General features: G+C 34.3%; 4 protein-coding genes across 4 annotated transcripts; 1 reads left to right on the top strand and 3 right to left on the bottom strand.

Annotated features, from left to right (window-relative positions):
* Positions 1-433: 433 nt before the first annotated feature.
* Positions 434-2,773, bottom strand: LOC125608656. The gene has a single exon (XM_048779091.1). The coding sequence runs from the start codon at positions 2,771-2,773 to the stop codon at positions 434-436; it is 2,340 nt and encodes a 779-aa protein (XP_048635048.1).
* Positions 2,774-2,883: 110 nt separating this feature from the next.
* LOC106449534 (UDP-glycosyltransferase 71B6-like) lies at positions 2,884-4,105 on the top strand. The gene is made up of 2 exons (XM_048779092.1): positions 2,884-3,015; positions 3,251-4,105. Exons 1-2 carry the CDS (start codon positions 2,884-2,886, stop codon positions 4,103-4,105), a joined length of 987 nt encoding a protein of 328 aa, XP_048635049.1.
* Positions 4,106-4,310: 205 nt separating this feature from the next.
* On the bottom strand, positions 4,311-5,952 carry LOC106449535 (peroxidase 30). The gene is made up of 4 exons (XM_013891280.3): positions 5,655-5,952; positions 5,240-5,428; positions 5,006-5,168; positions 4,311-4,920 (listed from the first exon to the last, which is right to left on the bottom strand). The coding sequence occupies exons 1-4, from the start codon at positions 5,865-5,867 to the stop codon at positions 4,505-4,507; spliced, it is 981 nt and encodes a 326-aa protein (XP_013746734.1). The 5' UTR covers positions 5,868-5,952; the 3' UTR covers positions 4,311-4,504.
* An 11,514-nt stretch (positions 5,953-17,466) lies between these two features.
* Positions 17,467-19,302, bottom strand: LOC106445984 (UDP-glycosyltransferase 71B2). Its single transcript, XM_013887648.3, has one exon. It carries the CDS (start codon positions 19,087-19,089, stop codon positions 17,626-17,628), a length of 1,464 nt encoding a protein of 487 aa, XP_013743102.1. The 5' UTR covers positions 19,090-19,302; the 3' UTR covers positions 17,467-17,625.
* Positions 19,303-19,357: the final 55 nt, after the last annotated feature.

Below are 19,357 nucleotides of genomic sequence, written 5' to 3' on the forward strand. Positions count from 1 at the left end.
GAGTACTCGGGGAGTAATTATCTGTACTTTTTGATTATAAATATACGTATATGTACTAACATATGTAAAAACTACTGAAATCCAAACATAAATACATCATAGTCCAATGGTTTGGGATTCGTTTGATGTTTAAGAGGTAATGGGTTCGAATCCTTAGCAGAGGGGTCTTTTCATTTCTTTTTATTAGTGTGATTTAAGAAAAAAAAAATTAAAAACTACTTAAATTTGTCCCACATCGACAAACCAAGAGAACAAGAGCTGTTGAGGTCCCTTATATATACATGTCAAGCTCGCTCAGCATTTCCAAGTCGAAATGGGCCTGCTTGTGGCCCGATTTTCGTCAGTTAAGTGCAGTTTTAGGGCAAGCCGAGTTATTGAGCCGATTTGGCCCAAATCGCGGTGGAAGACCCGCGCCGAGCGCCTAGTCGGACGCTTAATCGGCTAGGCGTCCGCGTTTTAGAACCCTGGTTCTATTTATAAGAAACACGGCTGTAGAAACACAATCTGTCCAATAGATCAACGGAAGTTTAGATTGAAACAACAATGCTCTAGCTACATTCAGGATATGCTGATGCTTACGCTCAACAACAGAGTTCTGTTGAGGAGTATAAGCACACGAGAATTGATGGATCATACCATGTTTGCAAACAAGGTCAGTAAATGCGAGTTCAGGTGCATTATCAGTTCTAATGGATTTAATATTGGCCTTATATTGCAAATGAACATGTTGAATGAAAGCAGGAAAAACTTTTGAAACATCACTTTTATTCTTTAGAAAGTAGATCCATGTTACACGAGTACAGTCATCGACCAAAGTTAAAAAATATCTATAACCCTCTGTAGACTCTACTGAGAAAGGACCCCATACATCCATGTGTACCAAATCAAAAGGAAATGAAGAAATGTGATTATGGAAAACAAATGGTAAGCGTCGTTGCTTAGCTAAAGGACACACAGGACAGTTTTCTACAGCAGACAGAGAAGTTTTATGCAATGCTTTTATACCCGGAACATGAAGCAATTTGGCCAGTGAAGCATGCCCAAGACGTTGATGCCAAAGTTGACCATCATCCAACAAAGAGGCACAGATAGTAGGAGACGCAGAAACATTTGTATCTAAGACGTAAAGATTGTTGAAAATAGACCCTCTACCAATCATCAATCCCTCAGTAGATTCCTGAATCAAACAATGATCAACATAAAAGTGAGCTGAAGAATTATTATCAACAAGTAAGCAACGCACACTGATGAGATTAAAACGAAAAGATGGCACATAAAGCACATTATGCAGTGTAATAGTTGGTGAAACTATGATGCTGCCTATATGACTAATAGGCTCTTTGTGACCATTCGGGAGAGACACGGTGACACCAGTGACAGTAGAAAGATCACTGAAACGCGCAAGATCGGAACAGACATGCGTCGTGGCCCCACTGTCAATTATCCAAGAACCACTAGGCAGGGCATTATAAAGGGATGAAAGACAGTGATGGTTGAAGGTAAGTATATTGTTTTCAAAACGAAGGTTTGAGGATAAAGAAAGAATGATACCAGAAGAGGATTGAGCAGCCATGTGACCATGTTCCGTGATAGTAGCATGCTGATTCTGAACTGAAGACTCAGGAGGACGAACAGAAGCTTGAAGTTGGTGAAGAATGTATTGTACTTGATCTTGACTCATACGATTAACATCCAAGCTTGAAGATGATGGAATGGAAGAACCCATCAGAGGAACATTAGTGACATTAGCAACCGTGTTAGATGGAGGATACTGCAGAGGTTGGTGCTGTTGGTGAGAACGAGGGTAACCACTCTGATTTTGCTGTCCTCGTGCAGCCATTGACTGTGAAGAAGATCCTCTTGGAGTTTGACCATGAAAGCGATGCCCCGGAGGGTAGCCATGTATCTTGAAACACTTCTGTAGAATATGACCATACTGACCACAATAAGTGCATAAAGGGCGCTGCTTGGGCCGATAACCATGTTGAGCAGCAGCAAGAACAGGAGCATCAGTAGGTACAGACTCAGAAGGAGAACCCATCGTTTGAAATATCACGGCATCACTCTTCACAGCAGGTTTGATACTCTTCTGTCTCTCATCTTGAGTGATCATATTAAAGACATCTTCAAGAGACGGAATGGGTTTCATCATCAAGATCTGACGACGACTAGCATCATAAGACTCATTAAGCCCCATCAAAAACTTCATCACCCGACTACGTTCCTGCAGTTTCTCCCACAAAGAAGCAGCATTACACTCACATCTGCCACATGTACAAACAGGAAGATCTATGAAGTTCTTGTACTCTTCCCATAGAGTGACAAGCTCTGTATAGTACGTTGTTACATCCATAGAACCTTGCTGAATAGACCCTAATCGTTGCTCAATCTCATACACTCGTGGAGCATCATCCTGCTTGAATCGTACCAACAAATTCTTCCAAATCGATTCAGCAGCAGGCATATAAAGAAGACTCTGAGCTATCTTCTTTGAAACAGAATTCATAATCCAAGTTGTGACCATATCATTGCAACGAGACCAAGATCCAGCATCACGATGGCTATCAAGAGGTTTAGGAATCGTACCATCGATGAAACCAAGCTTATTACGAACATTCAAGGCCATACGTATCGAGCGCTTCCAAGAATGAAACTCCGCACCGGAAGAAAGACGATCGGAAACGAGAACCAGTCCAGCATGATCAGAACTGTGAAGATAATATGGATTTTCGTAATGGTCCAAGAACTGAGGATTCGCAGCAGCAGAACTCATGATTGAAGAAGAAACGAAGCCGAATCAGATGAAATCACAAGCTCAAGAAGCGGAAGATCGAAAGCAAGATTCGCGATAAGACGGAAACGAGATGAATCACCAAAAAAGCAATGAGATCGGCGAAGAGAGAGAGTTGCTGTAACTCCGAGAAGCTCACCGCCATGAAAATCAAAGAGAATCAGCTCGAGAAATCGCAAATCGACGAAGAAGAAGCCGTAGATGGCTCTGATACCATATTGAATGTTTTCAATTAAAGCTTTCTTAGCTAAAAGTTTGTTACAATGGTCTGATATATATAGTGCCTTGGTTTAGTAAAAGGAAGCTAAACCAGAGCTAACCAATCGGTATAATACTTAACCAGCATATATATCATCTAATAACATGAGCGAGTTCGAAGACTCGGACGCTGAGTTCGTGGTTCCGAGTTTGACTCGTCCGTATCCGTTGAAATATCTTCCTTACATATTCAAATAAAAGGAGTGGTTCTCGTTCTTCCGAACTCAAGCGAGAAGATTCAGAGAGACTAAGGGCATTTTAGTAAATACTATTGCTGAGCTCGAACCTCACGCGTTGAAGTTTCTCTCCAACGGTGATAGTGACACTCCTCCTGTCTACTCAGTGGGGCCAGTGTTGCACCTCAAAAACGACACGGACGTTACACAAGCGGAGATTTTGGAATGGCTCGATGAGCAACCGGCTGGTTCGGTAGTGTTCCTCTGCTTCGGGAGCATGGGAGGCTTCAGTGAGGAACAAGCGAGAGAAATCGCCACCGCGCTTGAGGGAAGCGGCCACCGTTTTCTCTGGTCTCTCCGCCGTGCATCTCCAAATGTAATGAAGGAACTTCCTCGTGAGTTCTCCAACTTGGAGGAGATTCTCCCACAAGGGTTTATTGACCGGATGAAGGCAAGAGGCAAGGTGATTGGCTGGGCCCCACAAGCGGCCGTGCTGGAGAAGCCGGCGGTCGGAGGTTTCATCTCTCACGGCGGGTGGAACTCGACGCTGGAGAGTCTGTGGTTCGGAGTTCCCACGGCCATTTGGCCGCTTTACGCTGAACAGAAGTTCAACGCCTTCGAGATGGTAGAGGAGCTTGGATTGTCGGTGGAGATCAGGAAGTACTGGCGAGGAGATCTTTTGTTGGGGAGGACGGAGATGGAACTCGTTACGGCCGAGGAAATTGAGAGAGGGATAAGGGTTCTGATGGAGCAGGGTAGTGACGTGAGGAAGAGAGTGAAGGAGATCAGCCAGAAATGCCATGTCGCTTTGATGGACGGTGGATCGTCACGCATTGCTTTACGAAAGTTTCTTCAAGACGTATCGGATAATATCGCTTAGCTGGAAAAACATGACATGTATTTTCAAGTTAGTGTGTTCTAAAAGAACATGGAAGACTTTTGAGGTTTTGTGTTCTAAAAGGTTGTTCTCAAGACGTTAGTTTGTGACTTTGGGTTGCAATATAAAGGTAGTCCTGTAACACCAAAGTAATTTTATTAGTTTCTATGCTTCATAAGAATTATATTTATATACATTCCATTGCAACTATTGAAGATATTATTATAAATTTTCATTTTAATTGAACCACAAACAGATATAATGTTTGGGTGTATAAACCCAAATCAAACAACATCAAAATCAAATTAAACAACAGTTTTACACTCGAGAGTCAAAACACAACAACAATGAACTATTTAGAAACAAAAAACAGAACATAACACCACTTTCCGACAAGGCTAACTAACTTCCGGCAACAGAACAAACTGTCCTGATCACACCGGCTGAGCCCGTCTTCACTTTAACTCTCCCCATCTTCTCCATCGACTTAGCGAAAGCCTTGTAAAACTTCTCTTCAGAACCATTGACCAAGTCGTTGATCATCTTTAACGTAGCTGAGTTTGTCGTCAAGGCAGAATCAGACTGAAAGAGACCTCTCCTCTTCAAGACAAGCCTGTAGTAACTGAGATCGAAGCTTTTACGGCTACCTGGATCCATCTCGAGAATGGTGGTGTTGTCGTTGAGGCTCTTACATTTGTTGGCCTTTAGGTTCGCTGCGTACTCGCTGTCCAGAGCTGGATCTTGTTTGACTGTCGTCGAGAAGTTGTAGAGGCGAGTATTCATGGAAGAACAATGAGAGACGCCAATAGTGTGAGCCCCTAAAACGAAAACAAAAACAGGAACGTGTGAGGCCCGTACCGAGACCACTAAGCAATTTGGTTATTTCCGGTTATTGAGGCGTACCGGAGAGTAGGACAAGGTCTTTGAGATTAAGGCCTTGGTTAGCGAAAAGTCGTTGTAACGTGGTCAAGTTACTAGTTGGCGGGGGAATGTTGTTCGAAGCCTCAGTCAAATTTGAGATCCTACCGTCTCTTCTTCCAGTCGGAACACTCCACCAAGGACCTCCCTGTACAAATTTTTTTAGTTATAACTTCACTATTGTTTAACTTACAAAGTGAGCTGCAAGTGTTTACTTACGGTGGCAACAACTGCGTCTCTAGCGGTCAAAGCGATGATATCCGCGCAGGATACAGTCTTAGGACACTCTGCCTCGAGAATAGTCTTTATTCTCTCCACGAAACCGAATCCTCTAAGTGTTAGATTTGGTGGTGCATCTTTCTCTGCGTTCCCAGATGTTGAATTTATCAACACTGATCCATCACATCCCTTTATTGTTGTTCAAAACCAATGTTAAAAAATATTCAGCAATCTCAAATATTCTCCTCTTATCTCAAATTTTACTACTATCAAATTACTAATTTTTATATTTGATATTCATCATTTTGTTAAGCTATTGAACTTGATGTGTGTGTAACTGTGTATGTTTATTTATATATGTACATAGGAAAATACAAAACATATATAAATAATTGAAGCTAGATTGAATGGATACCCTGACGAAGCAATCATGGAAGTGCATTCTGATGAGAGGAGCTGCAAGAGAAGGACCATTATGGATATGTTTTTCAATATGATCCGAAATTATTTTCTCTGCTTTTGGACAGCTTTTGGCGTAGAAATTCATTTGAAGCTGAGCATCGGATGATACAAACATTCCCATAAGAAACATCGCTGCAAAGGCAGCCATGACATGTAATAGCTTCATCGTCTTTGTTGAGTAGCTTCCTCGATCTTGTTTCTGAATACTCTTTGGTTTTGTGTCACTGAAGAGAGACAAGATATAGAGCAATAAGCCAATAATGGAGGGTCTATTTATAATAGGAGATCATTATAAGGTAATAAAAGTAAATAACTTCTGTAAAGATGAACTAACCGAGTTTACAAAAAAAAAAAAAAGAAGATGAACTAACCGACACAATTATGTAAAATGCAAACTATATCATATTTTATGTTTTATATATAAATAAAAGAAAAGCTGAAATAATTCCCCAAAAAAAAAAGAAAAGCTGAAATAGACAGGAAAAATTAACAAATACTCCACGTATCATTTTTTGACTTTTAACTAAGGTTTCAAATGGTCACTGCGGTTTGAGCGGTGCGGGACAAGCGGTTCAATTGCGGTGCAGTTCAAACAGTTATAAAAATATATAGATATATATTATATGTAGAGATTTTTGTTACTGTTAACTGTGGGGCAGGGCGGGACGATGGTCACCATTGGAAGCGAAGTTGTTAACACTTGTTGACAAAAAAGCCAAAACTTGTTAACACATGCTGACAAAAAAAATCAAAACTAAGCTGTTAACATCAAACAATTATTCCATAAAAACAAAAACCTTGAAATATCTGAAGTGATAACCATAATTTATCCCTTTATTCTACATCTAGTTTTTTTTTTGGTAGACAGAAGAGAGATTTTAAAATATGATTAATTTGTATTAAATTTTTATTTTACTTACAGACGTAAAGATATAGGGAGTTTTTTTTTCTGCCAACTACAGAGTTTATTTGTATAGGATAGAATCAAAGAAATTAAAAAAATAAAGTTATGAAGATCGAGAGTCCATCATGCATATATCAATGACTAGAAATATGAGGAATTTTAAAAATCAAAATCACATGTGAATAGTGTATCTTTAAAAAAAAAAAATTTGAGAGGACTATTGCATAACTTAGTATATTATTTCTTTTTCTTTAAAGTTACAATAATTGCTTTTTACACGCACGCATCAAGGTATCATATACATGATATAATTGCTTTTGCGGTCCAGTGATATATATATTATTGTTGAACAATCTTTGTTGAAAATGGGTAAAGTTGTTTATGTCATTGTTCACACAACTGAAAATATAACCAATATTTTATAGTCACTCGACTTAATATAAGATCATCTGCAATGGGTTGTTGAATCATAAAAGGAAGAGAGAGATGATGCTATATAGTGTTCTGTTATTGGTAATTAATATTTTGGATTTACCATAGCTGTTCACTTGTTTGTAATAAATTTTTATAAATAAATTTGTTAAAAATGAAAAATTTTGTTATGTTAGTAGAATTATGTTAAAATGAACAATTTTTTATCAGATATATTTATATATTTAAAGCTATAGTCCCAACTAGATTTTTTTTTAAAATTTGATTTCATCAATAAATTTATTTATTTCAATAAAAAAAAATCATCACACAATAATTATTAAATAACATTTAAATCCAAATAAGTTCAATATATAAAAAAAAATTGATTAATCATCTATATACCTTTGGATCCAAGTATAACTTAACTGTTTATAAAATCAAAATTTATGTATTATTAAAATACTTTTATAATGAATTTTGATGAAAATATAAATAATTATGCAAATTACTTACTTATTTTCCATAAATCATTTTAATAAAAATATATTTATTGTTATATTATGTTTAGAATATTAATAATAATTATAAATATAGGTTAAGTTTATAATATGTAGCCAAATTCATTAACTATTTTTAACTATCTTATTTTAAGAATCTTACCAAAAATTCAAAATTTTATCATTAAATTTATACACGTCATCATTTTGACTAAACTATATCATCAAAAATTAAAAAATAATTATTAAATTATAGATGTGCATCATTTTGAGATATAACAAAAAAGAGAGAAATTTTTCTTCAAAAGTATATTATATTGAGAAAAAAATTAAAGATATAAATACCATCTTTTTAGAATTTGAAAGAACGTTATTTACAACCTCATTTTTACTATTGAAAATTTTGTTTACAAATTATTATTTAAATTTTTGTATAGTTTATCTTTATACCTAAAAGATTACATATTTGTTTTATACTCTATTGAAATTAATAATATTTTATTAATATAATTAAGAGTTCATATAAATTATTGTTTGTTCTTGTAAAACTAAATTTATGTATGAAATAAATATTTATTTATCATTGGTTCATAAATGTTGAAGGTTTAAAATCCATTTCAATTTAAAATTAATTTTTTAGTCAATTTAAAAAAAAATACATAGCGTTATCAATTAATAATAAATATAACAGGAATCTTCTATTTCAAGAAAGAAAAAAGTTACAATTTGGAAAAAATTCAAACGCATTTTGAGTTTACACGAAAACTTTGATAACAATGATGTAAAATGTTATAGAAGAAAAACGATCGGATCAGACATTTTTAATATCGTTTTATATTTAAATTTCCAAAAACACTTTTTACCTTGATTAAAGCAATAAAAGAATTGTAAAAGACAAGAAAATATGATAAGAAGGAACAATGAAAAGGAAAGATACCAACGCATAATCACCTAAAACCCACTTACACAAATAAGTCTACGAATCAATATTTGTCTAAGAGAAATAATAATACACATGGAAAATTAGGTATTAATATATATGTTTTGTTCTCTTTCTCACCTCCCTGAGATGCCACTACGAAGCTTTCATGCATATTTTAGCTATAGATCGAAGCTTTTTTTATAAATCAAAGTTATACATGATATTCATGCAGACGTGGAATAATCTCGATATAAACTACTCAGAGATTTTGTAACATCCAGACTGTCTGCGGCTAATGGACTATCCAAGTCCGCTGTCTCGGTCTATAGGCTTCATTCTAATTCAATGGATAGTGTGTTAATTTTTCTAAAGGTTCAATAATCTTGTTTACTAACTTTTCAATTACCACCCAATCTTTCTCTGTACTTTGATCTCACTCACATGGTATCACGAATCACTTCCCGATAGATTATCCATCATTTCATTATTCCAGTCCAAACACGCTTTACACTGAAGTTCTAAACAGACGTGTGATAGAAAATGTAAGTTAATCTTGGTGACATAAGTAGTGAAGGACCTAGGAACGGATCACTCTACTGCTTCGGTTAGATATGAACTCCGGATGGAGAACTGGATGGATTGAAGGGTCGCACGGAGGTTGCGGAAGGCCTTCGATATTCCCGACTCCAATGGTGCTTGATATGACTCACAAGACCACCGTTCTCTCGTTGTTGCTTGATATGATTCACAAGTCGAAAGTGTTTACTTGGATATGACTCACCAAGAAACAAGACAAGTTCTTACAAAGAACAAAAAGTTTCGACTCAGAAAATTCAAGACAAAATTGATTATCTTATTTCGTGGCTCTTAGGCCTTATTTATAGGATTACAAGTTGTAGAGATTCAAAGAAGAATATAATAAAAACAAGACATAAAACACCGAAAACAAAGACTTGACTAAATAAAGTCTTTGACTGAAACTTGGACTGCCTCTTGATATAGCTACAACCAGGACTTTGAAAAGTGAAGAATATGCTCTTGATATGGGCCAATACATGTTTCTTTGAGGCCTGGTCGAAATCCATCTTTTCTCTTAGCCAATATTTTATCGGTTTCTCTATTTGGTCCAATCAAGTCTGTTTTTGAATCTTTTTTAAAACCATCAAGCCCAACAATTTCTTGGACATTTAAAACATGAATAATCGCCTTTGGCATGATTGAATTGGTCGTTGGTTCATCAGAAAGAAGGTTAGCCATTTCCAGCTTCTCGGGTGGTATGAATTCGCGAGAACTGAAGATCTCCTGATTTGTAAATGGCATAACTGTCACATGAACTCTGTTTGATCTGATTCTTTTTCGAGGAGCTCCGTAATTGAGTTGAGAACATTCTCCAAGTAATTTCATGCGTAGAAGCCTCGTGGTTTGGAATATATGAGTCAAACAATGAACATATATCTTTACTGCTTCCCATGATCAAACCATGCATGTCTGTTTTGCCCGTGCTCTACCCAAGGACACATAATTCCATACTTCTTGAAAGGATTTGACCTCAAATCCATTTTACATGTATCAAAAGGAAATGAATCAGGCAAACAAAATCTAAAGAACATGTAAAATGTAGTGAAGGAAAATTTTGGAAAGAAACTTCCTTGGAGTTTTGATGTCATTTTCCTTGAGTACATGCATCTCCAAACCTCAGGCTGATAAGTATGGTCTATGCTTTTGTTCCTTACACTTCTTTGATACTGAACCTGTTTATCATGGACACTCAAAACAGAAACTAGAATACCAGGATCATATGTGCAAGACATGTACTTTTTCAAATCATAAATTAAAGTTTCTTTCCGAAGAACATGTAGCACACGTTTCAGCCTTTCAAAATTCAAATCAAAGTAAGCATTACATACCAGAATGGTATCAAGGCACAAAATAATATTGAACATTTTCAAAACGTGTCTACCTTCTCAAAATCAGAACACAAAAGAGTAATTTCGGATTGAGAATCACTTATCAAAGGCTCACTATGTTTTTCAAAGAATGTATTGCAAACCAGAATAACATTAAATCTCAAAACAACACAATTATCAAGCAATGATCTCAAAATAAACCAAGATTTTTCAATTTCAGAACAAGCATGAGCAGGTTTCAAAACAGATTCATGAACAAACTTGGTTTCTGCCCTAAGTGATTTATGTTCCAGCAACTTCCTAAGCATGAATTCGTCCAAGGCACATGGGAATGCAAAAAAATCACCAGTGTTCAGTTCAAGTCTATAAGAGCTCAGATTAAAACCATTATCATTTAAACAAACAAAGAAATCACAAGGTTTTCGGAAACATAAATCAGATTGTTGCAAAACAAGCTCAAATGACTTTTCAAAATGATAAAAACCTTTTTTATGTTTCTTAAACTGATCAAAGCTCAAAACAAGACCAGAGTGGATGTTATTGCCATTTTGAAAACGTTTTTGATCAAAGAGTTTATCAGGTTCAAACACTTTAAAAGAGTTGATCATGTTTTCAAAAACAGATTTTGAAACACAAAAATCTTTTACTTGTTCAAGACCAAAACGTTTTATGTCACTGGAACTGACTTTAACAAACAAATCAGGCACATAACAGATGATACTAAGTCCCTTACAGTGCTCTTGTGGGTTAGGAGACAAAGCGGCATGAGTTGTTTCTGGATCAAAGCAAAGTTGATTCTCCATGGTGATGGTTGCGATGCTTAGTGCTTTCTCATCAAAGGTTGGACCAAGATCGTCGTCCAAGTGATCGTCTTCCTCATCAAAGATGGGACATAGATCAGCATCCATTGGTCTCCTGGTGCCAAAAAGCAGTCCTTGATGTGGGTAGTCAAATGAATCTTCCTCAAAATCCTGTGAAGACAAAATAAAACTACTCGGATGCTCCGGTTCAAAACATGTTTGTCCATTAGTTTCTTCATCATCAAACACAAGACCAGATTCTGAAAAAGGAAGTTCACAATTATCCTCACAAGTCATCAAATTTTCTATCAGCTCTTCATCATATTCATCAAAAATTGGTAAAGAATCTGAAAAATCTTTTAGATCTTCAAGGTTGTTTTCAGACTTACCTTTGGGGTTTTCACTAATGAATAAGGATGGCTCAGCTACAGGTGCACGTGTGGTTGTGCTCTTTTTTTGGATCTTGCTGACGTCCTTGAGGGCTTTCACCACTCCATCCACAAGGTTGTTACAAAACTTCTGGACTTCAAACTGACTGAAAAGCCTTCTTTGATCAGCTTGAAACATCTTAACCTGAAAATTCTCAACACAAAAGGTTAACAAATAAAAATAATCCTCACACTCTCAAGTGTTTGATCCTCACCCACACTCGTGTTTCTCTCAGATTTTGTAGTGATCACACAAACAAGTTTCCACTCAAGGTTCTAAGAAAAACAGATCAAAGAATCCCAATGGACAATTCCAAGCAAAGACAAGGGAATTTCTTAAGAGAGAAAGATAAGAGATTTTCGGTTTGGAATCTGATTTAATCACCTAAAATGCTGGATTTCTCTTCAGCCAACATGCTTTCTCTTCCACCACTAATCCACAAATCAAACTTTGAATCTTTTTTATATAATATATTGTAGATCTTTTTTTTATTATAGTGGATGGTAATGAGAGACCCGGATTCAAGAAAGGTAGAAAAAGAAGTGTTTATGAAGAAATGAAAGATAAGAAGATGGAATGGTTCAGAAGATACCAGAAGAGTGGCTCTGATACCACTTGAAGGATCCTAGGAACGGATCACTCTACTGGTTCGGTTGGATATGAACTCCGGATGGAGAACTGGATGGATTGAAGGATCGCACGAAGGTTGCGGAAGGTCTCCGATATTCCCGACTCCAATGGTGCTTGATATGACTCACAAGGCCACCAAACGAAGGTTCTCTTGTCGTTACTTGATATGACTCACAAGTCCAACGATTTGAGGAAGTGTTTACTATATTACTTTGAATAATTATATTTTTGTTATTTTAATCGTTTATTATGTCACAGTTTTTCATAAATTATTAGTATAATTTTTTCATATATATAAGTCTAATTAGTTAACTGGACTTATATATATATGAACACATTATACTAATAATTATGAATTGTTTATTTTATATTTTATTTATATATTATGTAAATTGACTATGATATGTGGTTTTTATTTTATTATTTATTACTAATAAATACCAAAAATATTTAATACGTTAATACAAAATATATTAAGAAATCTATTGAAAATTTTATTTTGGTTAAGATTCGATTAATAAAATCTATAATTTAAATTAGAAAAAGACAAATATGCTTAAATATAAGTTCAATAATATTATAAGTGGTAAAATTAAGGAATAGTCTAATTTTAAATTCCCCATTTAATAGATTAGATATACTTAACATGTGCATTTTGCTGTTTAGGATATATAGTTTTGATTGATCAAAGAAATTCAAAGGGTGGTGGAGAAATTTGACCTAATATAATACCAAATAAAGCTTCCATATCTTCTCATTCTCGTCTGGCAGATAGTTGTTGGCAGGTCTATTGTATTTTTAGTTCTACCGAAATTGGTTAATTCCATTCAACATGGTCTATTGTATTTTCAGTTAAAACTTTGTAAAACTCCATCTCCTTAATTAAGAAACCCTATATATTAACACAGGAAAAGGCAATGTCTATAAGCTTCGACAAAATTTCCAACCAAATCAAAATTGTTAAGTTAACTTGCAGATAATTACAGAATACCTTATTAAAATAAAAATTTATATACCAAACAAGATACACCACCATCCTATGTAAGAAACTAAACTATGAAAATTGCAAACTAATTTTTTAAATTATATGTATTATATACAAATAATTTACTGTCAGAACTCGATTAAAATATAACTTTATTTTGGATAAGGGTTATTTTCTTAACACAGTATATTCAAAGCAAACCAACTCGAATTATAATTTGCGTCTGAATAAAAATTTATTACCTAGGAATGAAACTCTCGTGTGTGTTTGTGTGTGTGTCTCCGGTCTTGGTACTAGCTCCGGCTTTGGTTTTGATAAATGTGGATGTTTGCTTTTAGCTTCTATGGTGAATTCTATAATTCTATTGATTAATTCGAACATACGAAATTTGTATCTTTTCAAGTTTATACTTTGGTTCTGGTTGTATGGCTTTTGGCTCCAGGGAATCCGGCTTAATTTTCCAATTTATTTTAGTTAAATTTTGTTTATTCAATCAATCTATCTTTGTTTGCCCCTGTGATTGTATGCAACGAGCTATGTTGTACTTCTAATCTATTAATTTAGGGTCTTATTTTTATCTACTATACAAAATTCTATGTTACAGTATTCATTAGAAATTTAACTAAACATCTTAAATTTATTCATATATGATTTTTTTATTCATATATGATATTTTCTTAACAATTTACTCATAAATGGTATTTTCTAACAAAAATAATATACATCTAAACAATAAAATTTATAAGACAAGAAAAAAATATTTTCATTAGGCAATTATCATTTGATTCTTTATCATGTTTAATCTAGACCATATTTTATATATATTTCAGTAATTAAAAATAGTATAGCCCAATTCTTTTTAAATTATCATATTAACTTTTTATATAAAACAAAAGAAATAATATTTTATTGGCTGTATCATTTTATGTTTGATTTTTGTTGTATAAATAAGAACACCAAACTGAAATATAATATATTAAATAAAATAATATTTAAAAAATTCTGAACCAAAAAATTAATAAAATTTGTATTAATTCATTTATAACTAATATTTAAAATTAAACTATTAATATGATGTTGAATTTTAAATTAAATAAATAAAAATATCACATTAATATATGATTTGTATAAATTCAAAATAAAACAAATTTCAATAAATATAAAACTTTCAAAATAATATTATATACATAAAATGATATTAAAATATATCTTTATAATTTATTTTAATATTTTAAATATTATTTTAAAAATAAAAATATATTTGCATGGATATGCGGGTTCAAATCTAGTTTGGTGATTAAAATCAATTCAAAAATGATTAACAAAAAAAGGAATGAGAAAATCCAAAACTGAACAGAATATCTATCTATACTATTATTTTCGAAGTAAATTTTTAGAATCGAACTCTCACGTTAGGGTTTAGGGTTTCAAATCAACTCGAAAAATAAATGAAAATAACATGATGAAGTCAAACTGAACCCCAAAATCACAAAAGTTTTGATATATCATCGACATTAAAATCCGAATCGGAACAAAGCAAATTACAATTGTTAGAAATATAGACTGCTGATGATAGTTTCATAGAATTGTGTGTATCAGAGATACTCTGCTCCAAACCTTCAATCAACTCTAAAATAAAGTCAAAACAACATATCATCAAATCGAAAATACCTTGCGGAGACACAAAGCAATGACGAAGGCAAAGCAGTGACGACGGAGACGACGGCGGAGCATTGACGACGACATAGGCGATTTTCGTCATAGTCATGAAAACTCAATTTATCAAATTTTGATATCAAAATGTTTGTTTTTAAGTTATAATATAATTATGGTATTAAAAAAGAAAGGCAATATGGTCATTACCCTATATTAAATGAAACAATTTTGTGACTTTGGATTTTAAGGTCTAGATTAGGAAGAAAAAAATGTTATATGGCTATCTAAGGCCATTTCTCTAATTGTTTCTGCTATATTAAAAAATAAACATGTCTGAATCATTTTTTCCTTGTTCGGTTACTTATTTATTTTATTTTTAAGAAAGGGTTTAATCGGTTACTTATTTAATCAACTTATTTTACAAAATAGATTTGTATTTCCAATTTCAAAAGCCAACTATATTTGCTTACCATATTAACATATCTAGTTGACAAAAATACATTAGCATATCTAATAGATTTAACCCAGAGTGATACATTTTTCTTGTACATGTGTATAGAAGGTTTTAACTCTAGGTTTTAATATAAATTTTTGTCTGTATACGAAGGGTTCGACTGGTGACTATTTTGGAAAAAAAAATGACGAATAGGAAATGAACGTAAAGAAATAAAATTGCAGGAATGAAAAAGAATGGTGGTTTCATCTCATATTTGACAAGGAATAACTTTGTTTTTCATTTCTCTTCAAAAAAAGGAATGGTAGGAAATGAGAAGGAAACATTATTTCTTGTGAATGGTAATTTTTTTTATGAATGTTAGGGAATGCATTATTCCTCGTCGTTCCTTGATCACCGTTCATAACCCAGAGTGATAATATTTATTTATAAAAAAAGATTACAGTGCTGAGAAAATTTATTATATATAATAATACTACAACATCAATGTAGTAAATTAAGAATGTTACAATTTTAATTGTGAATTCTCTAAGAAATATTTTTAGAAGTAAACTTAGAAATATGTATATTAAATTATATATATTAATAATTTTAATAAAAATTTAAATTAAATATTTTTGCTCCCTTTCAAATTATTTAGATCGTACATTTTTACCCATGAAATTCAGTAGAAAAGATTATTTTTTAAAACCCAGTGAGCTAGTACATTTATTACAACCCAGGTTATACATGTCATATTATTAAGGGTTTGTATATCTCAGGATATGTATGTATATCTTTTTTTTTTATCACAACTCTATATATGTATATCTTGTCTTCGTTATATATGATTTCAAAAGCCTACTAACCTTTTCCATCAAAAGTTCATGGCTGTTTTATTTTCAACAGATACAATTCAATTAATACAGTTTAGAAAAACAAATTGTATTTAAAAAAAATACATACTATTTAAGAGGAAAATAGATAAGTAATATCTTTCCTTAGGGCATCTCCAACCCTACTCCATTTTTGACTCCAAACTCAATTATGGAGTAAAATGTTTTCCAACCCCACTCCATATTCAACTCAAAAATGGAGTAATAGTTAGGATTACTCTATTTATGGAGTAATCTTACCCATTACTCCATTTTGGAGTTGAACTTTTTATATTTATAAAATGGTCCTTTTAATTTTTAATGTTTTTATTTCATACTTAAAATAATATAATAACATAAAAATATATAATATTCCGTAAAAGATTACTTTATAGTTTACAGAAAATATACATAAACTCATAAAAGTCAAAACTAAGAATAAATAATATAAAATAAATATAATACACTATAAATAAGTAATTTAATAATTAATTCGGTAAATTATTTTCGAAACTACCAGGTGAAGTATTATTCAAACGGAATAGATGAGTTTTTTAATCTTGTGGGTCAAAATTTTGATTGATAACATTTGTACTTGTTGAACTTGATATATACACAAACAAACAATAGGACCCAATACATAATTCAAATTACAAAACAAAACTTTGTTTTTTCTTTATGTTCTTTTAATGCATAAAAATATTTTTGAATTAGAAAAGTTGCATATGATAAAATCTGCACGAATTGAAATTGGAAGATAATCTCTCGTTGTATTTTTAGTGATAAATATTTAATTTAAATAAAATATATTATTATAGAAATTTTGTAAACATAAAATAGTTGGGTTAATTGTTAATTTTTTATAAGTTGAAGGTACTAATAACAATTATTAACTAAATGAAAACAGAATCCTTTTGTTTGGAGTAAAAAATGGAGTAATACATTGGAGTAAAATCCAACTCTATTTTAGAGTTACACCATTTTAGAGTAAAATTTGAAGTAATACATTGGAGATGCTCTTACAAACTTATTTAAATGCAATAAAAAATTGACTAATGTAGCCGTCATATTTACAAATTTAAAGCATTCATGTGTCAAATTAGTGAATGCTTCATCCTTTTGTATCTAAGGGTCATGGCCGGTCTTTGTTGACGTATGTTGGCCCATTTGTGTACCAAAGTAAGACGACATGTAGTAACGTAAGCAAAAAATACTGAATACTATCTATATAACCACTAATCAGTGGACGTCTTTAACATAACATGTATATGCAACATTTCTGTAATACATAACATCACTGAAACAATCTAATATTCAGTCATTTTCAAATCTCATTTATTTTAATAGTCGAAATGAAAAAAAACTATAAGAGATATTACAAACCAACGTCACATGAGATCTTAACCAACGAAATGGGTAAACAAATGATAGCCATAGAGTCATGAAAGATTCTCTTAACACTTAGCGAACATTCAAGAGATATTCGTAGTGACGTCTTCAATGAACTTTAGAAGAGCAGCGTGAGAAGACCCACCTTCCATTAACGCCACGTGGCTCTTTTCACTGATCTCCTTCACTCTATCCCTCACGTTATCTTGCTCCATTAAACACCGGATCCCCCTCTCTATCTCCTCCGCCGTCATGAACTCTGATTCCTCCACCATAATATCGGCCCGGAAAGAGTTCCGGATCTCCACCGCTAGCCCTAGCTCCTCCACCAACTCAAACGCATTAATCTGTTGCTCGGCATAAAGAGGCCACGTGGCCATTGGAACACCGAACCAGAGACTCTCCAGTGTTGAGTTCCATCCACAGTGCGACACAAATCCTCGGACCGCAGGGTTTGCTAGTATGGCGTTCTGTGGAGCCCAACCGATAATCTTCCCTATCTTCGCCGTCCGATCTAAGAATCCCTCCGGGAGGATTTCTTCAAGGTTTGTAAAGTCTCCGGGATGTCCCATCGTTCCCTTAGGCAGAGCACGGCGAAGAGACCAAAGGAAACGATGACCACTTCGCTCAAGGGCTATAGCTATTTCCTTTGCTTGGTCCTCACGGAACCCTCCCATGCTCCCAAAACAGAGGAACACAACAGACTCACGAGGCTGCTCGTCCAACCAGCGTAGGATCTCTGTCTGCTTGTCATCCGTTGAAACCGGACCGTTGGTTTTGAGATTCAAAACCGGTCCAACCGGATACACCGTGGGAAGAGTATTATCTCCGCCGGAGAAAAACTTCATAGCATAAGGCTCCAGCTCAGCAAAAGTATTTACCAAAATACCCTTGGTTTCTCTGAATCTTCTCACTTGGCCAAACACAATCGGTAACCAGTACTTGTTTAACATCACAGATGGGAAACACTTAACCGGTAAAGGACGAGACAAACACGGAACCTCCAACTCGGTTATGTCCGAATCCTTCAAGTCGCTGACGTCATATTTCTCAACGTCATAAAGATACTGAGCGTGGAATTGTGTCCCTAGAAACGTGGCGCTTGAGGTGTAAAACAGGTAACTCGGTACGTCAAACTCGTTGGCCACATCAATCATCTCCGTGCAGAACATGTCCACCACGAAACCAGCAAGCCGCGACGGCGGCGACGACTCGGGTTGTGCTGGGTCAGTGATGAGTTTCTCAACAGCGGCCTTCACCTGTGGCTTGAAGCTATCGATGAAAGCGAGGAAATTGAGTTTAGGGCCATCGGAGTTTGGTTCATCGGCGACGGAGAGAACGTTGTAGTGGAGGCGGTCTTCAGATGCGGTGGAGAGAGAAGCGATGTAGGAGCTAGAGCTTCCGGTACTGAATCCAGCCATTTGAGGGATGATAAGGATGGTGACGGAGACACGGTCATCACGCTCGACAAGAAGCTTAGCAACTTCCACTAGTGGTTTGATGTGGCCGTCACCAGGTGATGGTATGAAAACAAGCTCTAGTTGCATTTTTTTTCTAAGATTGATCTCTTTTTGTCAATTGATTTTCTTAACAGAAAAAAATGGCAAAGTAGGTTTTGCTATTGAACCCCTTAAAGATGAAGCGATATATATAATAAAGTCTTGTGTCGTATGCATACAAAACAAGTGGAGGATAGACAGTGCAATAATCTTCGATGTTCTTTTAAATAATTGAAGCTTAAATGGTCAGTCAAACTAGTATACCACGCATTTAAGTACAGTAGTTTTGTTTCTGTCCACAAAAGAGAAGTTTTTT

Source organism: Brassica napus, chromosome A5, assembly GCF_020379485.1.
Source record: "Brassica napus cultivar Da-Ae chromosome A5, Da-Ae, whole genome shotgun sequence".
Taxonomy (NCBI): domain Eukaryota; kingdom Viridiplantae; phylum Streptophyta; class Magnoliopsida; order Brassicales; family Brassicaceae; genus Brassica; species Brassica napus.